At 58.9% G+C, this 20,762-nt stretch overlaps 8 protein-coding genes across 8 annotated transcripts; 4 read left to right on the forward strand and 4 right to left on the reverse strand.

Moving 5' to 3' along the window:
- Positions 1-128: 128 nt before the first annotated feature.
- BDZ90DRAFT_231881 (hypothetical protein) lies at positions 129-5,288 on the reverse strand. Its single transcript, XM_025506038.1, has one exon. The coding sequence runs from the start codon at positions 5,249-5,251 to the stop codon at positions 224-226; it is 5,028 nt and encodes a 1,675-aa protein (XP_025362737.1). The 5' UTR covers positions 5,252-5,288; the 3' UTR covers positions 129-223.
- Positions 5,289-5,466: 178 nt separating this feature from the next.
- On the forward strand, positions 5,467-7,359 carry BDZ90DRAFT_231882 (hypothetical protein). The gene is made up of 2 exons (XM_025506039.1): positions 5,467-6,624; positions 6,708-7,359. The coding sequence occupies exons 1-2, from the start codon at positions 5,562-5,564 to the stop codon at positions 7,301-7,303; spliced, it is 1,659 nt and encodes a 552-aa protein (XP_025362738.1). The 5' UTR covers positions 5,467-5,561; the 3' UTR covers positions 7,304-7,359.
- Positions 7,360-7,366: 7 nt separating this feature from the next.
- Positions 7,367-7,852, reverse strand: BDZ90DRAFT_259951 (putative pterin-4-alpha-carbinolamine dehydratase; the record flags this gene model as incomplete). Its single annotated transcript, XM_025508207.1, has 3 exons — positions 7,367-7,447; positions 7,526-7,679; positions 7,761-7,852. 3 exons carry the CDS (start codon positions 7,850-7,852, stop codon positions 7,367-7,369), a joined length of 327 nt encoding a protein of 108 aa, XP_025362739.1.
- Positions 7,853-8,372: 520 nt separating this feature from the next.
- Positions 8,373-10,335, forward strand: BDZ90DRAFT_231885 (3-oxoacid CoA-transferase; the record flags this gene model as incomplete). Its single annotated transcript, XM_025506040.1, has 4 exons — positions 8,373-8,665; positions 8,727-9,111; positions 9,195-9,776; positions 9,845-10,335. Coding segments are annotated over 4 exons (1,582 nt in total), but the record flags the coding sequence as incomplete, so codon positions are not given.
- A 264-nt stretch (positions 10,336-10,599) lies between these two features.
- Positions 10,600-12,619, forward strand: BDZ90DRAFT_239502 (homocitrate synthase). Its single transcript, XM_025507361.1, has 2 exons — positions 10,600-11,293; positions 11,374-12,619. The coding sequence occupies exons 1-2, from the start codon at positions 10,664-10,666 to the stop codon at positions 12,286-12,288; spliced, it is 1,545 nt and encodes a 514-aa protein (XP_025362741.1). The 5' UTR covers positions 10,600-10,663; the 3' UTR covers positions 12,289-12,619.
- A 33-nt stretch (positions 12,620-12,652) lies between these two features.
- BDZ90DRAFT_251769 (putative GTP-binding protein SAR1) lies at positions 12,653-14,177 on the forward strand. Its single transcript, XM_025507739.1, has 4 exons — positions 12,653-13,085; positions 13,450-13,527; positions 13,608-13,668; positions 13,743-14,177. Exons 1-4 carry the CDS (start codon positions 13,062-13,064, stop codon positions 14,147-14,149), a joined length of 570 nt encoding a protein of 189 aa, XP_025362742.1. The 5' UTR covers positions 12,653-13,061; the 3' UTR covers positions 14,150-14,177.
- A 110-nt stretch (positions 14,178-14,287) lies between these two features.
- BDZ90DRAFT_231888 (Arginase/deacetylase) lies at positions 14,288-16,487 on the reverse strand. The gene has a single exon (XM_025506041.1). The coding sequence runs from the start codon at positions 16,283-16,285 to the stop codon at positions 14,378-14,380; it is 1,908 nt and encodes a 635-aa protein (XP_025362743.1). The 5' UTR covers positions 16,286-16,487; the 3' UTR covers positions 14,288-14,377.
- Positions 16,488-16,882: 395 nt separating this feature from the next.
- On the reverse strand, positions 16,883-20,353 carry BDZ90DRAFT_259956 (kinase-like protein; the record flags this gene model as incomplete). Its single annotated transcript, XM_025508208.1, has 2 exons — positions 16,883-19,771; positions 19,835-20,353. 2 exons carry the CDS (start codon positions 20,351-20,353, stop codon positions 16,883-16,885), a joined length of 3,408 nt encoding a protein of 1,135 aa, XP_025362744.1.
- Between the last annotated feature and the right edge of the window lie 409 nt (positions 20,354-20,762).

The following is a 20,762-nucleotide window of genomic DNA, read 5'->3' on the forward strand; positions in this document are numbered from 1 at the left end:
CTTTTCCCTCATACTCCCATCGACGACCGAGCCGCAACACCGCTTATCTCTTCTCTCGAGCTCCCCTTTGTCCCTTCTCACTCTTCTCTTCAAAGTTCTTCTGCCTCCTAGTCGATACGATTGACTTCCAAGGGCCGAGGCTCAATCTCATTCCCACGTCAATACATCACATCGACTGAGATCCAGAGCGCAACGCGCGAGTATGATAGATTATGCAGCGCCTCTATCTGCCTACGGCTCGGCCATTGCCGCTCCTTACCACACGTACATCGATACTGACCTCCGCCCTTGCATGCGCCTTCCTCATCGACTGCGGCCCTACTTTCTTCCCTGCGACTGTCAGCCCCTCTTCGTCGTCCTCATCGGCATCTGCTTCCTCGACAACGCCCACAAAGCGGAACAGACCTTCGCCTAGGAAGAGGAGCCCCGTTTGCACGCTTGCTTCCTTCCCTGGCGAGAGCAGCGGCCAGCTTGATGCCAATGTCACTTCAACATCATCCTCTCTGCCAAGCATCGCCCCACTCAAGGCCCCATCCGTCACCAGAACCTGGCTCAGCACGCTATCCGTTGAATGGGCCCCAGCCGCCAACAAGGGGCCGGTGGTGCCCGCTGCAGGCGTGTTGGGCGTAGCCGCAGACGCATTAGACCGGGAGGAGCTGGACAGGGCAGAGCCGGGAAGGGGGACTAGTCGGTAGGTAAGGCGAAGTGATCTTCCTCCTTCGTGGGATGAGACACGGGCGGTGGCGTTTCGTACCCGTAGCCTCAAGGAGACGAATTGCTCTGGCTCGACAAGTTGAAGCGCTGAGCCGGTCGGGTCCAGCACGTCGAGGCTGAGCTCGACCTCTCTCCTCAGTAAGCGCTTGCACAAGCCTTCATCTAGATCCTGGCATGCTTCCGCCAGAGCGTTGCTCCAGTCGCCTTGCTGTTTTGCGATACTTCCACTGCTTGACGATGCTATCCGTCTTCTCCCAGAGTAGTCATCCACCTCAGACCATCGCGACCCTGCAAGCCTGCGGCGCAGCTCTTCCCCGATCCAAAAGCGCAGTCTTGATCCTTCTACCTCGGCAGGGTCGAGCTTGAAACGGGAGAGGACAAACTGCCTTTGCTGAGCTGTCGAGGCGGACATGGAGGCGAGGGAGGAAGAGGGGATTTCCTTGTTGGAAAGCTCTTCCGCGCTGAGTGGGAGTTGAGGGAGAGTGAAGAAGATGGGCACTGTCCGGTCGGATGGGATGAGATGGCTGATGGTGAGCTTGCGAGGGTATGAGTCCGCTGACCCGCTTGAGGTGGTGGCGAGAGAGGCCTCCTCGACGTCCTCGGTGACATCGAGGGAGACGCGCACCTCTCTGTGGTGCACATTTCGCACATCGAGGCTGACGAGACTAATCAAGTCGTTCTCCTCGTCGCTCCCCTTTTTCTCATCCACCATGTACCTATTCACCTCACCCTGCTCCTCCCCATCTTTCACTCCCCTCAGCACACTCTCCGCGTTCCTCCTGTCCATCCTCTCGACCCTCCATCCTCCACACTCCAGCACCGGTCGTACATCAACCCCGAAGTCCAGACGCGCACTCCGAGTCCAGAAATCGCGTCTCTCCTCCGTGACCAAGCCCCCACGTCCGGGCGCATTCACGTAAGCGTAGTCGACGCTCACGGAGCCACGAGTGCAGTCCAATGTACCGCGCAGTTGAAGTGATACCACCACAGAGCGGCCGGGTGGGATAGTGATGCCTCGAGGCTTAAAGCCTTGAGGCAAGGACAGGACTGGCCGTTCTGAGAGCTGTCGCTCCAAATGGTACGCATCGCTGGGGAGCACATCTCCTTCCCTGAGCGCGGCGAGAATTGAGGTAGTCGCATCGTCCTGCAGTGTGAAGCGGAGGTAGTCCACCGGCAAGTCGGACAAGTTCGTGAGGCGTAGCCGCAGACGGATTGTCTGGCCCTCTAGTACCGTCAAGCGCCCGTGAGTAAGAGAGGAAGGCGCATCCACCTGCAAGAGCGGCTGGGAGGGGACGACCCGACACGTCAAGAAGCCACCCTGCGGCAGCTGAGGGGTTGCGCCTGCCTTCTTTGCCCCTGTTGACCCTGTACGCTCGGCGTGACCTTCAAGCGCTCGTCTCTGTGCCACGAAAGCCGGACGAGCGTCCAATCCGCTGACCTTGAGTCTGCTCCGCCTATCGTCTGCGGCTGCTTCGCTTGCCTCTTTGACCTTGTGCGCTGCCTCGTCGTACGTATGCACACGGAATTCCCGCTCTGTGCAGCCAGACAAAGTCAAGAAGCAGCCCTGGACGGTCAGTCGGTCGCTCCCAGCCTCACTGCCTGGTCCCTGTACGCTGCACACGCCCGTCAGCCGTACCGTTGTGTAGGATTGGGCCGGAAGGAGCACCTGTGGTAAAGCGTGAGCCTCAAATGGGGCGCCGCGAGTGCTGAGCTTGACATTTGTAAGCTCCAGGGTCGTCTTGAACGGGTTTTGGAGCGTGATGTGGAAAACGGCTTCTTCTCCTTGCATAAGAAGCAGGGAATCCTTGCTTTTGTTCTTCGTCGAGGAGCCCGCTGTGCCACTTCGGGACGTCGGATTCCAGAAGAAGGGGTTGTTGAGCCCAGCAATGGTCGAAGTCGACGCCGAAGTTCCAGCTTTTTCCGCCTCGTCTGCCTCTCTCAGCTCCTTGCCCGGCCTCTCAACGGGTATTCCCAGCTCCCCTGGCCCAGTTCCCTCGACCGTATATAACGGCTCTGGTGGTCCCCAGTAGAGCACCTCCAGATCCCTTGCGTCTCCCCACCTAGCCGTAGTGACGCATCTCGCCAAGCCACGCATTAGGCTGCGTTGCTCATCGCCGGAGAGGACCTCGTGATAGTCCCTGAGGAGGATGGCAGCAAAGAAAGCCATGCCGACATGGTCCTGGAGCATCTCGGCTACACAGATCGTATCCTTCAACAAGGCGACCTGGAGGTCGAGCCAGCCAAAGATCGGCTCATCAGCACCGGTGCTACCTCCTGTCTCGTGATCTGCCTCGCTAGCATACTGGCGAGCGCTCGCAGTCGCTGTGTCTTTCGCCCTTCTGGGCAGTAATGGCTCCCCCCTCGCCGTAGTCTTGCCCGTCCTAGCCGCCTTGGACAATATATGATTCGGCGGCACCCCCTTGAGGGGCTCGACGTCTACATTCACGCCGTAGGTCTCGCAGATCTGTAGAGCCAATATCAATACGGCGTCCGCGCCTTCTCCTAAGCCGCTCGTGAGAGTCTGAGAGATCATCGTCCCCGCCCCTCCTAGGGCGCGATGCTCGGATCCAACGATCTGCGAAAGAGCCATGCTGAGAGTGCGCGGCTCGCGAGGGTGAAGAAGGAGGGCACGAGCGAGCAGTGACACGACGGCAGCCTGCAATTGGCGGAGCAGGTATGCTTCACGCCTCAGGAAGCCTATGCATCCGAAGACGTTTGCGAGGGAGCAGAGGATCGCGATCTGGTCTGGCGGCTTGAGTGCTGATACAGAGTGGCTGAGCGCTAGTGAAGCGGGAGCCGCGATTTCGTGTCGTTGTACGACCGACGCCTTAGAAAGGGCAGCATACATCGCTGGACCCGGTCGTGCATCTTCCACAAGTGACGGCGGGACGCCTCCGTAGATGAGCTGGTCGAAGCATTCCGCATTCCACCCGCTTGAGGCCCACACGGCCAAGAGGAGTCGGGAGTAGGCTATACAGGCTGACGCGTGGATGAGAGGGTGCGTGTAGTCGCGAGGCGTCTCGCTGTTTACCGACCGGGCAGATTCGGCTAGGTAGCGTGGTGGAGCCAAGGTCTTGGAGTAGATGTCCAGGGCGAGGGAGTAGGCCTCGGCCACGTCTGCCCATTCTAATTTGGCGAAGGGCGACTCTGGTACAGCAGCTTTGGCCGACTTGTCCCTCTCTTTTGCCCCGCCGGTGGGCAAAGAAAGATTCGGCCCCTTTTCCTCCAGCCCGCTCATCCTGAATACAAGGCAGCGTGCTACAGCCCACCCTTCCAGGGCGCTTGCATACCAGACTGCATCCTGCCCACCAGCAAGGGCTCGTTCCTTGCCTAGCCAGCTCATGCAGGTGTCGTACCCGCCTAGGGCTCCCCAGAGGTCGCCTGAGAGGAGCGCGTAGTCTGCGCGTACTTTGGCGTAACGACCTGCACCCGTTGGGCCGGCGCCGACGAGGCTTGAGGAGCGCTTGACCTTGGATGAGCGCGCGGCGGAGCTCTGCGACACGGCTGACTTGGAGTTGCCGTTTGCTGAGCCGTGGCTAAGAGCATCGGGAAGGGTGCCTCCGCCGACTGGTGATGAGGATGAAGTCGACGAGGAGCCGAATGATGAGAAAAAGGACGACGCTCGCGATGCTGCTGATGATGAGCTGGACGAGGGCGATGTGGCCAGCGATGTCGACTGCGATGAGGTCGACGAAGCCGAGCTCGTGCCGGCAGAGCTGGAGGACGATGTCACCAGGCTACCATCGAGCGTCTCCCTAGGCGTCTCGAGCGATTTGCCCTCTAGCGCAGCCACGACGTCCCAAAGCCCATCGAGAAGGGTGCCGAGGAAGTCGCGCAGCAGTGTTCGCAGGTAGAAGCGCACATCTTTGCCGTCTCTGCGTACCGCGGGAAAGATGACGAGCCCTGAGTTGGCCGTGTCTGCGAAGCCTGCCATAGTGTCTGTCGATGGCGAGCTGAAGGATGAGTCTCCGCTACCCTCACCACTACCACTACCGCTTGCAGTCCTCTCATGGTCGGCACTACTGTTGCGAGCGCTCTCTATTGGGTCCTTGACTGAGGACTGCCTTGAATGCCCCTTATCACCTTCCTTGCCCGCCTTGGTATCAAACAGAAATGCCCTATGCACAATCGCATTCGGGTGTAGCTCTCTCAATGCTCCCGGTACCTTCTCGTAATCCTTGCCCTTCCCCTCTTCTAAGCTCCCGAGCGCCAAAACTCCCAAGACTTGGCGATGCATTGCGAAAGGCGCCAGAAATGAATGTGAAGGATCATAGCTGGTGACAAAGGAGAGATGCACCTCTCCGAAGCGATGAAGCGCTGATCCTACTGCAGGACCCGGTCTACCATTAGTTGAGACGGGCAGGTCAGCAAGGCGAATCGACTCAAAGGAGCGAACCACGGCTGCCCATCGCTCAAAGTCTGCTGGTGAGACGTTTGGTCCTGAGGGGGTGAGGAGCACGCGGATCTTGGCGGGGGAGATGAAGGCGCGTCCGCCAAAGGGGTCCTCTGTAGGGGCTATGCCCGCGCCAGAGGACATGCTGCGCAAATGAGGGTGATCAGGGGAGTGGGCGTAGGCAAGAGACGCGAGAGAAGTCTTCAAGTGCCATGTCGAGGCGTTGGTCGAGGCGGACGGAGATGCGCACAAGCCAGTGCCACGCGACCAACACGGCAGGGCTCAGGCACGGCTTCCGGCCCACATCTCAGACGACCGGATATCCAGGCAGAGGAGAAACGGCCGGCTTGACTTTCTTTCTCGACCGCATACAAAGAGACGGCAGGAGGGCGAGAAAGGTGGGTAAAGGTACACACGGCTGGCCTTCTCTTCCACATCCTCTTCGGACGGCAGCATGGCATCCCCTGACGCCTCGTCATCGTCCACATCACCACCACCACCACCGCCACTCTCCCGTCTGCCCGTCCTTCTGCCCCTCCTCGCCTCGCCCGCATCAGCACGCGATGCTGCCTCACCGCCCTTACATCTCCTACCTGGTGGAGAACTTCGCTCCTCGCGCCTGATTCATCGTCAATCGTCAATTGGCATAGAGTGGGTTTCCACCTCCCACGTATACCCAGCAGCATATCCGCGCTCTCACCCCGAGAGCACAGCTCCCCCTTGCTCTTCCGTAGAATCACGAGACAATGAGGCCGACCTGCTAGGCACGGCGAAGAGTAAAGACGTCGAGTCTCAGCAGAGGCATAGGGACCTAGCTCGCTTTGAGGAGATCAAGGCGCGCTATTCCGGTGGCCTGGCCTCCTTTTACCCGCCGGAGACGGAGCAAGAGGCTCAAGAGAGGGCCAAGGAGTTGGCTGCTATGGCCTATCCACAGTTGTGGAGCTGTGTGCAGCGTCTTGTTCCTGTGGAAGTGCCTGGTGGCTTGAAAGTGAGAGAGCGAATCGCTCGGGCTCGTAGAGGTCAGAGGTTGAAAGGGGAGCAAGAGGAGGGCTACACCCTTATTCTAGCCCATGCGAATGGATTCCACAAGGAGACATGGGAAGAGACCATTCGCTCTCTCCTCGAGTCTCTTCCCGACACGCTGCGCATCGAAGAGATCTGGAGTCTGGACAGCCTAGGAGCAGGGGAGAGTGGGGCCTTGGTGAAGGAGACGGTAGGCGATGTCTTCTCTTGGCTCGACGCAGCGAGGGATATTGAGCAGCTAGTCACAAGGTGCTTGCCCGAGATGGGCAATGAGGCCTTCGGACCGAGATGGCCGCCTACCCAGCTAGGGGCAAGAGCACCAAGGGAGCGTAGCGGCGCTATGCAGAAGGGCCGGCGTCAGCGACGTCATCGCAGATTCATCGGAGTAGGCCACTCAGTCAGCGGAGCAGCTATGGCCATGCTCGCTGGCACCAGACCAGGCTTGTTCGACGCGGTAATCCTCATCGACCCCGTCACGGGGCACAAGGACAGTTGTGAGTACCCTCGTCCCTTACGCAGCACACCTCCTCGATCAATGGCTCGTTGCTCACCTCGCTTCCCCTACTGCCGCCGATAGTCTCAAAACACCTCGACCAACCCTACACGGGCCTGAATCAACCTGCCGCCACGGGCGCTATTGTTCGTCGTCATACTTGGCTCTCAGGCAAGGCAGCAGGGGAATACTTCCGTTCCAAACCCTTCTTCAAAGGCTGGGACCGTAGGGTCTTGGACAGCTACACGCGCTTTTGTTTACGACCGCTCACCGTCCCTGGTGGAGGCGGGGCCGTTACGCTCGCCACTTCAAGGTGGAGCGAGGCGGCCGTATTTGCCTCGTCTGCTATTGGCTGCTTCGGACTGGCTGCCCTAGAGCACGGAGGGACGCGTAACGACGACGCCACACCAACGAAGATCTGGCACCTCTCCGCCTCATCCTCTCGCTCCGTCCAGCGGGATGTTGATACCACCGCCATCGAGAAGGCGATCAAACGCGGCGCGGCAGAGGGACGCTTTGGGGCAGGAAGTGGAGCTGAGCGATTGGAGAAGGAGAAGGCAGATCACCTGGTTGTACAACAGATGCCAGACTTCGTTGGCAAGAAGTTGGCTGACGTGCTGAGGAAGATGCTGCTTAGCAAAGCAGAGGAGGGCTTCAAGCCGCCTGGGGCGAGATTGTGAAAGAGGCTTATGATATCATGACCAATGCATTGCCTCTGCGTTCGACTCGTCTCGTCTCTGTACCTACTTGCTCGGCTTGATCCCCTCCGCATCCTTGGCCAGCTCTTCCGTCTTTGCCGCCATGACAAAGTCGTTCTCGTGAAGCTGGCGGCAGCGCAAACGATCAGGTCAGGTCAGCTTTGCACACCAATCTCCTGTCTCCATCGCTCGCATCATACTTACCCCACCGATGGAATGCGTCCACCATTCGACCCTCACCGCACCCCACTCTGTTGTGAGACGAGGATGATGCTTCTGCTCCTCCGCCTGAGCTCCAATGGCTGAGGTCAAGGCGAGGGCCGTGCGAAAGTTCTTGAAAGTCAGAGAGCGGGACAGTCTGGTGTGAATAGAGCAGTGATTGTCAACGTCATATCTCTACGGGACGACTTCTCGACGGCGACTGTGGCGCTTCACTCACGCCTTTTCCCCAGGCACGGCCTCTACGATTGTCCAGCCAGCCTCGCCGAGACCAGATTCGCGCAGCCTTGCTTCGGCCTCTTGGTCAGTCATTTTGGTGATGCCTGAGCTTTTGCGGCATGGTACACATGACCCCTGTGCGAGCTCTGCTGACGTTTTCGCCGACGAGACTGCGACTGTGGAAGACATGAGGCGAGTGTGTCGATGTGATGACTGAGGAACGCAGGGACGCGAGGGGCCAGCTCTCGCGGACACTTTGGTGACCGAAGCTGCTCTGCCTGTGGATGTGAGCTGAGAGCAGGGCCTGACGACTCTTGATGTCGCTCTAGCTGCGGCGCTCATCGACTCTTGACTTTGCCTTGACTAGTCTGACCTGGACGGCAATCTCAATCGCTATCGCTATTGAATGCGAAGGTTGTGCAGCTTTTGGGAGGCCGATCCGAGTCCGCCCACATGAGCTCCACACGGCCGTCATCGACCGCCGGCCGGATGTGACGGCACACATCAGAGGCTGCACCCTGCCACTCACCCTAGCTTCGTCAGAAGGAACAAGTCGGGCACTGACGAGAGGCAACCCTCCTTCATCCCCTCTCTCATTATTCCCCAACGCTAGCATGTTCCGCCAACTACTCCGGCAAGGCGGCTCAGCCCGTCGTATGCCCCTACGATGCGCGCCTTGCTCCTCGTCAATTGTTTCTGTCCGCCTTCTCTCCTCCTCGCACTCAAAGGTCTACAGCAGCGCCGATGAGGCAGTTAAGGACATCAAGTCCGGCTCTGTCGTGCTCAGCTCCGGCTTTGGCCTTTGCGGTACGCCTGACACTTTGATCGACGCCATTAGCAAGAACACGCAGATCCAGAACCTCACATGCGTCAGCAACAATGCCGGCAGTGGGGAGCGAGGACTTGGTGAGTGCGGCGGGATATCCACAGACGATGCAATGTAGCTAACCTCGATCTATATGGGCAGGCAAGCTGCTGGTCGCTGGCCAAGTCGGTAAGATGATCTCGTCCTTCATTGGGTCCAACAAGACGTTCGAGCAGCAGTACCTGGATGGCAAAGTGTCCCTTCAGCTCACACCGCAGGGATCCATCGCAGAGAGGTGCAGAGCAGGCGCCTTTGGTATCCCTGCCTTCTACACGCCTACCGGGTACGGAACTGCAGTACAGACGGGGGACATCGTTGTGCGTTACAAGAAGGAAGGCGATGCCAAGCCCGAGCCTAAAGAGTGGGCTACACCTCGTGAGACTCGCGAGTTCAACGGGCGCAATTACATACTCGAGGAGGCCATCCATGCCGATGTGGCTATCGTCCACGCGTGGAAAGCAGACGAAATGGGCAACTGTCAATTCCGGTCAGTAGGCGTGGGGACAATTGAGCAGCCTTCTGCGGCGAGCTGCGGCTGACTTCCCTCACCGACTTACCGCCTCGGCACAGCTACGCAGCCAAGAACTTCGGGCCCGTCTTCTCCAAGAACGCTAAATTGACCATCATCGAAGCAGAGGAGATCGTCCCGGTGGGCAGCATTGACCCCAACTTCGTCGATGTCCCCTCCATCTTCGTCGACCGAATCGTCAAGGCAACGATGCCGAAGCAGATTGAGGTGAAGACGTTACGCGAGGAGAAGAAGCCGCCCTCGAAGGAGGAATCTGCCCCTGCTGACGAGGCGAAAGCTAAGGGCAAGGCTCGTAGAAGGGCTATTGTGGCTCGAGCAGCAAAGGAGCTCCAGGCCGGGGACTATGTCAATCTTGGTGTGGGGATGCCTTCGCTGGTGCCCAACTTCCTGCCTGAGGGTGTGGACGTGACGCTGCACAGCGAGAATGGGATCTTGGGCATGGGTCCCTATCCTACACCCGCGGAGCTAGATGCTGACCTGGTCAATGCGGGTAAAGAGACGGTGACCCTCTTGCCCGGGGCGTCTACGTTTGACTCGACTGAGTCATTCGGCATGATCAGGGGAGGGCATGTGGACGTGACGATGTTGGGCGCTCTCCAAGTCGCGGCCAACGGAGATCTGGCGTGAGTAGCGGCGCGCCATCTCTGTGATCCAAGCTGCGATGCTGACCTCTCGTTCTCCGCATCCGCAGCAACTGGATGATCCCGGCAAAGGTCGTCAAAGGAATGGGCGGCGCAATGGACCTCGTCTCCTCGCCAGACAACACCAAGGTCGTCGTGCTCACAGACCACGTAGACAAGAATGGTCAATCCAAGATCGTTCACCGTACTAAGCTCCCCCTCACTGGATCGCGCTGCGTCTCGAGGATCATCACGGATCTGTGCGTCTTCGATGTCAACCGCAAGGGAGAGGGAGGCTTGACATTGATTGAGCTGATGGAAGGGGTGAGCTTGGAGGAGGTCAAAGAGAAGACGGATGCTCCATTTGAGATTGCGAGTGGGATTGAAGCGTGAGGGCAAGGATCGTACGATGCAATTGAACCCTCATGGCCGTACCCGTACCTTTGCGCGTGCCAATTGCTGTCGTGTGACACTAGAGTAGGCCTCTTGCACTAATCATCCGTCGTCGCGTTCTGTATTGCCTTGGCTTCGCCGTGAATAGAAGTGGAAGTTTGAACCCGGGTCTCGTCTCTTGCCACGCGCCTTTTTGAAATCCAAACTCACGCACTGAGCTCGAGTTCTGGCCCGCCCTCCTCGCCCTGCCGCCCTGCGCGCCCCGAGGCGAGTCATTGCACGTCGAGAGGTCGAGCTCAAGCTCGAGTCGTCTGCCTGGCCTCGGACGACGGCGGCGATTGGCCGCGTGCAAAAGTAGGAGGTCGAGTCGAGTCGTTCCCCGCTTCAGCGCTTGACGTCGAGCTTCTCCTTCTTCCGAACGCAGCATCCCCTGATATCGAGCTCAGAGAACCGCCAATCACTGCATTCTTTCCTACTGCATCCTTCATCCTCACATCATGGCCCCGACTGCCGCCAACAACGACCCTTGCCCGACTTGCGTCGATAGCGAGGGTCCCATCCGCCGAGTCAACGGCGAAGAGGCTGCCAACATTGAGCAAACCCACGTCGGCATCCCCAACACTGTCAATGGCAACGGCGCCAGCGCCAGCAACGGTCATCCGACCAATGGCAACGGTACCAACGGCGCTGCCAATGGTACCGACTCCCGCCACGGAGGCTACGGCTCGCAGCCTTTTGGTGCCGGCCGCGCCTCTGACCTCCTCTCGAACGTCTCCAACTTCAAGATCATCGAGTCGACGCTCCGTGAAGGCGAGCAGTTTGCTACCGCCTTCTTCGATACCGAGACCAAGATCAAGATCGCCAAGGCTCTCGACAATTTCGGTGTTGACTGCATCGAGTTGACTTCACCCGCTGCTTCTGAACAGTCAAGGGCTGACTGTGAGGCTATTTGCAAGCTGGGCCTCAAGACCAAGGTCATCACCCACATTCGTTGCCATATGGACGATGCGAGAATCGCAGTCGAGACTGGTGTGGACGGCGTCGACGTTGTCATGGGAACGAGCAAGTTCTTGAGGGAGTACTCGCACGGCAAGGACATGACCTACATCACCAAGAAGGCCATCGAGGTGCGTAGCGCAGCGCAAGGCGATGCGATTGTGTAGCGGACTCAAGACTGATCATCATCTCACTCCTCATACGCCCTCAGGTCATCGAGTTTGTCAAGTCCAAGGGCATCGAGATCCGCTTCTCGACCGAGGACTCGTTCCGCTCAGACCTCGTCGACCTCCTTTCCATCTACCAAGCAGTAGACAAGGTCGGCGTCAACCGAGTCGGTATTGCCGACACTGTGGGCTGCGCCAACCCTCGCCAGGTCTACGACCTCGTCCGCACCCTTCGCTCCGTCGTTGGCTGCGACATCGAGTGCCATTTCCACAACGACACGGGATGCGCCATTGCCAACTCGTACACTGCCCTCGAGGCCGGCGCGACGCACGTCGACACCTCGGTCCTCGGTATCGGTGAGCGCAATGGCATCCCGTCCCTGGGAGGCTTCATGGCTCGCATGTACACCGCAGACCGTGAATACGTTATGGGCAAGTACAACCTCAAGGCCCTCCGCGAGGTCGAGGAGCTCGTCGCCGGCGCCGTTGGCGTCTCAATCCCCTTCAACAACCCCATTACTGGTTTCTGCGCCTTCACGCACAAGGCCGGTATCCACGCCAAGGCCATCCTTGCCAACCCGTCGACGTACGAGATCATCAAGCCGGAGGACTTTGGTCTCAACCGCTACATCCACTTTGGATCACGACTCACTGGCTGGAACGCAGTCAAGTCCCGAGCAGACCAGCTTGGCCTTGGCCTTACCGATGCGCAGATCAAGCAGGCTACCGAGAGAATCAAGATCATCGCCGACGTGCGCGACCAGTCAGTTGATGACATCGATGGTATTCTCCGCATCTTTGCGCGTGGAGTCAAGGAGGGACACGAGGTGCACCGCGATGCTGTCTTCAACAACTTGTGGCAGGAGCACCTGAGGGCAACGGGCGAGAAGGAGGAGGACCTGCCTGAGCAACCGGCTACGAATGGGAATGCCAAGGCGCAGGAGCAATTGGCTGCGTAGATGAGCAAGGGAGTCAGGCGTGGACACTTCTCTGCATGTCCCTTCGTTGTTTTTGGTCGTTAGCTATGGTTTCGGTTTTCGTCTTGTGTTTTCCTTCCGCTACACACACACACACACACACACACAACACAGTTGATCGAATTGCCAGAAGATCGAAGCTGCGATGCTCGCCAATCGGTATGCGGGGATGGACGGGAGCGGTTGAAAGCGCGTGGAAGAAGCCGAGTCGTCTTGCCGGTTGGGCAGGCCTCCTCATCCAGATTGCCATCGACCAGAGAGGCAGCAGTGCGTATGAGCTATGGCATCTCAAGGTTTCGTTCGTGAGCAACAGACATCCATGCGATCTGATCGATGCCTCCACTTCACCGCAGCTAACACTCTTGCCTACCTCAGACCTTGCCCCTTTTCCCCTCTGCTGTCTACTCTAATGGTGGCAAGCGCACCGAAATAGTTTGGGCGGTCAGGCCTAGCCACGTGGTTCAGCGTCGTCGCGCACCAGCCACTTCCCTGACGAAGCCAATCGCATCTCGCTCCTTCCCCCCCGCTCCCCCGTTTGACTCTACCACTCGATCCTCTCGTCTGACGATCATCACCAACCGTCCACGACCTCAGACGGACTAAACGACTTGACACGACACCGCAACAAGCAGCCCATCTGGCGTCTAGCTTCCTCCTTGCCACGCGACATTAGTCTTCTTCATTGAGAGCTCGCAGATCAGCTCCACCTGTTTGCCTACACTTAGGGACATCAACCCACGACCGACTGAGACAGCATGTTCATCCTCAACTGGCTTTGGGTGAGCATCGAGAGTATGGGGCAGTGGTCAAGACTGACAGCGAGCGGGAGAGGGAATGGGAGAAGTGGAGCAGGCCAGCAATGATGGCTGCGCAATAGTGTGGTCTCTGGCCTTTGCTCGCGCTGCAGAGGCACGACGAGCTCGAGCGTATGCGCCAAAGCTATCGGAGGATAAGACTTGAGCGTGCCACGCCCAGTCTCTTCATCCGTGCGGAGGCTTGGCGTCGCTGTAGGAGAGAGTCCGGCCCTCATAGCCTTCAGAGAGAGAGAGCTTGCTGCGAGAGAGACACCGCCACGCCGAATCGCTCGCCGTCGAAATATATACTGACCTCCTCCCTGAAATCGGTTCCCTCTCCCATCGGTAGGACGTACTCGCCCAACTGGGTCTCGCCCACAAGAGTGGACGACTCCTTTTCCTCGGCCTTGACAATGCCGGAAAGACGGTGAGTTGTTACCCGTCGCTGAGCAGCCCTGGTGTTCTGCCCACTGACAAGTGGTCTCCTCATCTCCTCCTCTCTCGCAGACCCTTTTGCACATGCTCAAGAACGACCGTCTTGCCACTCTGCAGCCTACACTCCACCCTAGTGAGTGCGGCGAGGCCTCATTCCACGAGTCGAGCCTCTTGCTGACCTTGTTCGACCCCTTCCCTCGCTCGCAGCTTCCGAGGAGCTCGCCATCGGCAACATCAAGTTCACAACGTACGATCTTGGCGGACATCAGCAAGCTCGTCGCCTCTGGAAGGACTACTTCCCCGAGGTAGACGGAATCGTCTTCCTCGTCGATGCGGCCGACTACGAGCGTTTCGCCGAGTCGCGTGCCGAGCTCGACGCTCTGCTGGGCATCGAGGAGTTGAGCAAGGTCCCCTTCCTCATCCTGGGCAACAAAATCGACGCTCCCGGCGCGGTGAGCGAGGAAGAGCTTCGTCAGGCGCTCGGGCTTTACCAGACGACGGGCAAGGGCAAGGTGCCGCTCAAGGACATCAGGCCAATCGAGGTGTTCATGTGCTCCGTCGTCATGCGACAGGGATACGGTGAAGGGTTCAGGTGGTTGAGCCAGTACATCTGAGCTCTCGATGGTCAATAGGAGGATTATTGGGAAAGGGGGTGGGTTAGACGAAGGGCGTCGATGACGCATCGACGTGCCAATGTTCCGTGTCTCGTTATGAGCCTGCGGCTGCATCTGCCCGTTCGACTTGTAGGGTAGAGCGTCGATTCAATTGCAGGCGATTTTCTCAAGCTATGGCTGCCATTATGTGAGCTGCTGTGTCCACAATATGGTATTTACTGTTCGCTTTCAAATCCTCTTTCCGCTTCTGCACTCTGCCCCATCCACCACTCCCCTCGCCGAGCGCAGCGCCTCGATGCATTCAGCGAAGACGGCTTCGATGCGACGCAGATAGCGCTCGTCCTCGTTGTCCTCCTCCTCGACATCATCTCTGCGGTCGAGCTCAGGAGGCGCGGGTACATCGAGACTGTCATGTCCGCCATCGGCCGTGAATGCTGGCCATGAGGCGAGACTGAGGGGGATGGGCGTCGCGAGCGTGAGTGTACCCTCTTCGTCATTCCCGCTCGTCGCGTGCTTCTCTACTCTGCCAGCTACGGTACTCTCCTGCTCTGCTTCGCCCTGCCGTCTCTCTTCATTTGGCAGTCGAAGCCTTCCAAGCGCAAGCGCAGTCAGGCTTGCCCAAGCTCTTGCTGCATTCGGAGAATGGTAACCCCCACCTCCCAGTAGGAGCACTTTTGCCCTCCCTTCTTGCGCCCATTGCTGCACCTCTGCCACCCATCTTGCAACGCAAGCCAGATCGAGCTTCCACGCTCGACAGGGATCTCCTGCCAGACCGTCTACGCCGCACTGCACTACGATTGCCTCGGGGGAGTAGGCGTCTAGTAAGGGAGCGAGGCAGCTGGACCTTAATCGGTTGAGGGTGGGCGGCCGGCCAAGCTGGGGAGGGAGGGGGATGTTGAGGTGACTCGAGGAGGTTAATGACTCGCACAGAGGAGGAGCAGGTGGGTAGAAGCCAGGCGAGGAGTTGTGCAGCGAGATTGTGAGAACTGAAGGGACCGTTGATGCGGGTGCAGAGGAGCGAGAGGGTGCATTGCCTCCAGATGAGAAAGCTTCCTCAACACCGTCGCCCCAGTGCAAGTCTAGGTCAAGGTAGAGAATGCGTTCAAGGCGTTTTAGGACCATCCGGCGTTTACGTGATGGAATCGCAGGCCTTCGTCGCTGTGGATTGCTTCCGTTCTCGCTGACTGTCTGCCTTGCGTCGGCACTGCGCTTTGAGGATTTTACGAGGGTAGTGGCAGCAGCGACAGCGGCTTGGATCTCCTGCGGACGAGCACCAAAAGACAGCGTCAAAGGCTGTGCCGCTTGGCCATCCCGGAACACCGCGTCTTCCCTCCCGATTTCCCTCGTCATCAAATCCTCTGCTTCGCGCTCTTCCCTTGCTTCGCGCACTGCCACCTTTCTCGGCCTCTTCAACTCGAGGATAGCCAGGACGGCGTCGTTCACGTAGCAGAAGCCCGCAGCCCTTGCTTTGTGCGCATGATGACGGCCCCCATCCCAGCATATAGCTACATCGCACGCCTCTCCTTTTTCATCGTCGGCGAGTAGACTCTTGGCCGCACTGATGGCCGCGCCGGCTACTTGTCGAGCGTGCGCAGCGAGTAAGGGAAAGCGTGGACAGTCGTCTACGAGGCCATAGGATTCGTCGCTGCTGCCTTCGCATCGCCTGTCAATGTATGGAGGGCCTGAGTTGAGGATAGCACGAATGTACTCTGGTGCGTGGTATGAGGTGAGCTGGAAGTCTGTTGCTGGCGATGGAGTCAGGACTGATGCTTGATGTAGGCTAGAGGGAGGGCTGGCCGAGCATTCTGCGGGTGACGAACAGATGTCGGCCCCTGCTTGATCGAGAGCGCCGCTGCCGAGCACTTTCAGCAGCTTGCTCCTTTCTGACTCTGTGTTTGTAGGCTTGCGAGTTTGATCCAGTGCCCCTCGGCTGCCCTCTGACCCGCTGTCATCATCTTCGCTCTGTGCGCCGTCCGCCTCGCCGTCAGCCGTCGAGATGTCGAGGAGGCCAAGGTGATGTACCAGTGAGTGGACGAGGCTGGACCTCCCCAAGTTCGACGGCAGAGCATCTGATGCTTCAATGAGATCGGTGGAGACAATGTAGGAGACTCTTCGGTGAGGTTGACGCTGCGACATTGTCTTCGCATTCAAGTCTTGTGGCTCCCATCGACGATCTCAATGCCGAGGCTCCTTTCCTAATCACGGCAGTCGATGTATGCTGTGCTGACGACCTATTGTCATGCCTGACAAAGCATCGAATCAACGCATTCTGGCGAGAGAATGTCTAGCAGGTCTTCTGAAAGCTCAAATCCGCTTTGACAGATGCTCGTTGTTGATGGTCAGGAAGAAGAGCAAACGCAAGGTCGGGCTCAACTTTCAATCCAGTCGAGACGGCGGCGGCGGCCCGTGCGGCTTTTCGATTTGATGGGCGCGTCTCGCGTGCGTTTCTTCTGTCAATCATCAAACAGGCCGGCCTTCTCGTCAAGCCCTCATCACGTCACTGACAGCGGCAGTAGCTCACGCGAATGAAGTCACGGGTGCCCATCACCCTGCACCATGAACGTCGTGCAAGTGTCGGTTGCCGCTGCTGCCGCCATCCTAGCCGGGTAAGCAAACGAATGCGCATTCTCGTCAAATTCGTGAAAATACAAGCTGGCAGATTGGAAAACGTCGTACTCGCACTGGTATGCTGGATCGTCTGGTGCTACTCGTGTCGCTAGTTCTGCTCCCTCATCACATCGACATCGACCTGATATGACTTCCGCCCTCTGGTGCACCCATAGCCTGCGCCAGTGCTCTTGCGCTCTGCCCATTCGCTTGCGCACTCGCGGCCACCTCCCCATCAATGTCCCTCGGATCAAAGCCCGGTGGCCTCTTGAAGGTGTATCCCACAAAAGCCAGCTGCTTTCTCATCTCCAGCAGTCGGCCGCCATGCGCTTTATCCCTCAGCATCGGGTCTCTCGCCGGGTCAGGCGGCGGGGGCACGCCTCCGTTCTCGGCGGCAGTCAAAGCGCCTGGAGCAGCGAGTGGCTCGTCGGCAATATCGTCTTCGAAGTGGCGCGTGTCGGCCGCGTGAGCCAAGGCTGGGCGGAAAGGCGGCTTGGTGGTGCGATGCAGCTCATCCCAATCGATTCCCTTGAACCAAGGGTGCGACATCAGCTCCTCGACCCCGTCGGCCAGCCCACCGGCTCCGCCGGCCCCAGCGCCTGGTGGAGCGAATCCGCTCTGTTGACGAGCATTCTGCAGCACCGAGTTGGGCCTGCTGACTGATGCCGTACTTGTGCTGCCTAGCCTGTCCTCCCTTTCGCAGACTAGCCGGAGAATGAAGTCCTGAGCCTCACGAGAGATTCCTCGAGGCTTGGGAGGGAAACGCAATGTTTGACGCCAGTTGAGGATCTTCTGGCGCGTGAGATGACGACTCTTGGAGACAAAGGGAGGGTAGCCATAGAGCATCTCGAAGACTATGCAGCCAAGGGACCACCAGTCACACGATTGATCGTAGCCTAGGCCGCGTAGCACCTCGGGAGCCATATAATTGTTGGTGCCCACCACGGAGTAGGCAATCTTCTTCTTGTTTTTCTCCCGCCAGGTCAGGACGTGTGTGTGCGGTGTCCCGTCAGGGTTGCGGTCGCTCATTATCTCGCGGAGCTCTCGATCGTCGAGGGGGCGTCCAGCTTCGTCGCGCTGCGGGCCGCCACCAGCAGCACCATTTGCCCTCGTCCTCCTGCCTGCCCCCGCATCTTCCAAATCAATCCCGTGCTTCTTGAGCAAATTGCGGCGATGCTGATCATAGTACGCCCCGTCATGCGCCCAGTGGAAGCTTTGGCACAGTCCGAAGTCTGCCAGCTTGATGTGGCCCTGCGATGTGAAGAGGAAGTTGTCCGGCTTGATGTCCCGATGGATGTACCCGAGCCTGTGGGCTTCGTGAATTGCGAGGATCATCTCAGCTACGTAGAAGCGGGAGAAGTCTTCGGGGAAGATGTCCTTTTCGATGAGCAAGTTGAGAAGATCGCCGCCGCCCATGAACTCCATTATGAGGTAGAGGTGGTCGGTATCCTGGAAGCTGTAGACGAGATTGACGATCCAGCGTCGGCTTCCGCTAGCGCTCGCGCTCGTCATGAGGTCGCGTTCGGCGCGTACGTGGCCCTCCTGCCCCTTTCTCAGCATATCTGCTTTCCTCAACTGCTTCATGGCGAATAGCTGCCCACTTCCCTTTTCTCGTACGAGCGCCACCACACCGAACGCGCCGTGGCCGATGGTCTTCAACTTCGCAAAAGAGTTCGCGCTGACTCTCGCTCTGACATCGCGGAGGTACTCCGTTTCCCTTGCCGTCCACGCAGAACGAATGGCCTCCTTGCTAGACTCGGGAATGCGAAGGCCAGCAAGCTCTTTCTCGAGGCCGGCTCGGCGGGTATCGCGCGCGGCTGGCTTCTTGAGGATGCCATAGTAGAGATTTTCGAAGTAGATCTTGGCTGCTACGCTCTTTTCGACCGTGGTCAGTGAGGGGCGCAAAGCGAGATTGTCCATCTCTGCCGCCATGTGAGCGGAGAGGTCGCTGCCGTCGAGATAGGAGTCGCGAACTAGCATCGAGGTCGGTCGGGCAGCTGGATTGGTGGTGAGCGACTCGAACATCTTGTTCAGACCACCAGTACCCCGTTCTCCGCCGCCTGGCAGACCGTCGATTGAGATCGGAGCAGCGGCTGCTTGGGGATTACGGTATGAGAGATAGTCCTGAGCTTCTCCGTCTGCTTGTCCATTGGGGCTGGGAGTGCGGTTGAGGATCGTCGTGCCAGCGGTGTTGGTGCGAGGTAGCGTGGGTCTAGCGATTTGCGGAACTTCGAGCGTGTCGCGTGACTCCTCGACCGTCGGCTCGTCCGAGCCACCGCTCCTGCCCTCCTCAGCAATACCCTTGAACTGGTTGACGAAGCCACCGACGCCAGGGGTATTCGGGGCGCTCGTCGTCGGCATGCCGTGTAGCGTCTGTTGGCTCCCGCTGCTTACAGAGTGGCCCATCGTCGGTGCGAGGCTGTTGATCGTCGGCACGCTACTGGCCGTAAAGTTTGAAGGCAGCCCGTTCATTATCTGCAGTGCTCGGGGCTGATTGATGAGGTAAGAGTCCTGATGCATCGCCGCCTGTACTTGCGCAATAGCTTCAGCCTGATTGCGGGCCGCCTGCATCTTGAGAGCCTCCTTGGTGCGCTCCACCCAAATGGGGTCAGCTACCTTGCCGACCCCATCTCGTCCCCAGCGGTTGAGCAGCGCTTCCGCTTGCTCAGCATCACTGGCGTGTGCGGCGTGAACGAAACTGCTTGGCCGAGGGGCTGAAATCTGGCCTACATTGATACGCTTCTTCGTCGCTTTCACGCCGGGTAGGGCGGCGAGTGAGGATTGAGCTGCGGGAGGGCTGCCGTCTGGCGAGATGGAGGCCGCCGCAGCGGATGGAGGAGGGCCAACCTTGTTGGAAGGGCCACGAATCCCAGCCGTCGCCTTGCTGAGCGTGGATCGGAACTTCGAAGGGCTCGTGGGACGGTGGTCGTCTTGCATCGACCCAAGGAATTTGGAAGCTCCCGCTGTGTTGCCCCGATCATTGGCAAGCTGCATCAAGTCGAAGAAACCCTTGTGCTGGGAGTGGAACAGGGTCAGCGATGCGATAAGCAGCGCTCCACACGCCCGATAAGGACTCACCATGAAAGCGCTGCCCTTGCCATTGGCAGTAGTGCGGCCACTCTGACCTGGAGCGTACCTCGTCTCCGGCGTTGGGAAGCTCTGAAAGTGAGATGGCCTCAAAGGTGGCCTTGCAGCGAGCGGCGACTGCTGGCGCTGCAGGCCATTGTCGGCTGGGCCCTGGTGAGAAAGGCGTCTTCCCTGCTGAGCAGCTGGACGTTGAGGTAAGGGTGTTGGGCCAGACATGCTAGACGGCCTCTGCGGAGCATTGCTAACTTGGTGGTACGGCCTCGCAGCGCCGGGAGGCAGCTTGCTGGGCGATGGTGGCACTCCAGCGCGGCCTTGGGGCGACTGAGCAGCCGGAAAAGGGTACGAGTCCATTCGCACGTCTGCAGGAGAAGGAGGGCTCTGAGGAGGAGGAGCAATGTAAGAGGGAGCGAGACGTTGGTCTGCCTCGTACCAGGCTGACTCGTAGGGGTTCGGGTACTGTGGTCCATTTGGGATCGCTCGAGGCCCAAGCGGGCGAGCTGTAGCAGCCATCTTGCTTGGCGAGGAAGACGAGGCTTGTGCGAGACGCCCACTCGGGTGAGAGTAGTCAGAGAAGGAGGGTAAGATGGGGAGAGGGCGGGAGGGGGTGGAGAAGGGAAAAGGAGTCGTTCGCCGTCGACCCTGTCACCAAAAAGGAGAGAGTGCACAGAGCCCCCACGACATTGACGCCCACCGACCCCTCCGATCTGTGCGTAAATTGCTTGCATTGGCCGGCTAGACAGCCTAGGCAGCCTAGGCAGCCAATGTGCTATCGGAAGAGAAATTGAATAGGGGTCGAGCTGCGAGAGCGCTCTTCAGTGCCGCACGGACCCACGGCACGCTCGCTCTTCCGCTCAGGGGTCGGCGACATACAATCGGATCGGAAGACCCAGGCGATGCCGCGTCATTTCAAATGGTAGGC

This window comes from Jaminaea rosea, assembly GCF_003144245.1.
Source record: "Jaminaea rosea strain MCA 5214 unplaced genomic scaffold BDZ90scaffold_5, whole genome shotgun sequence".
NCBI lineage: Eukaryota > Fungi > Basidiomycota > Exobasidiomycetes > Microstromatales > Jaminaea > Jaminaea rosea.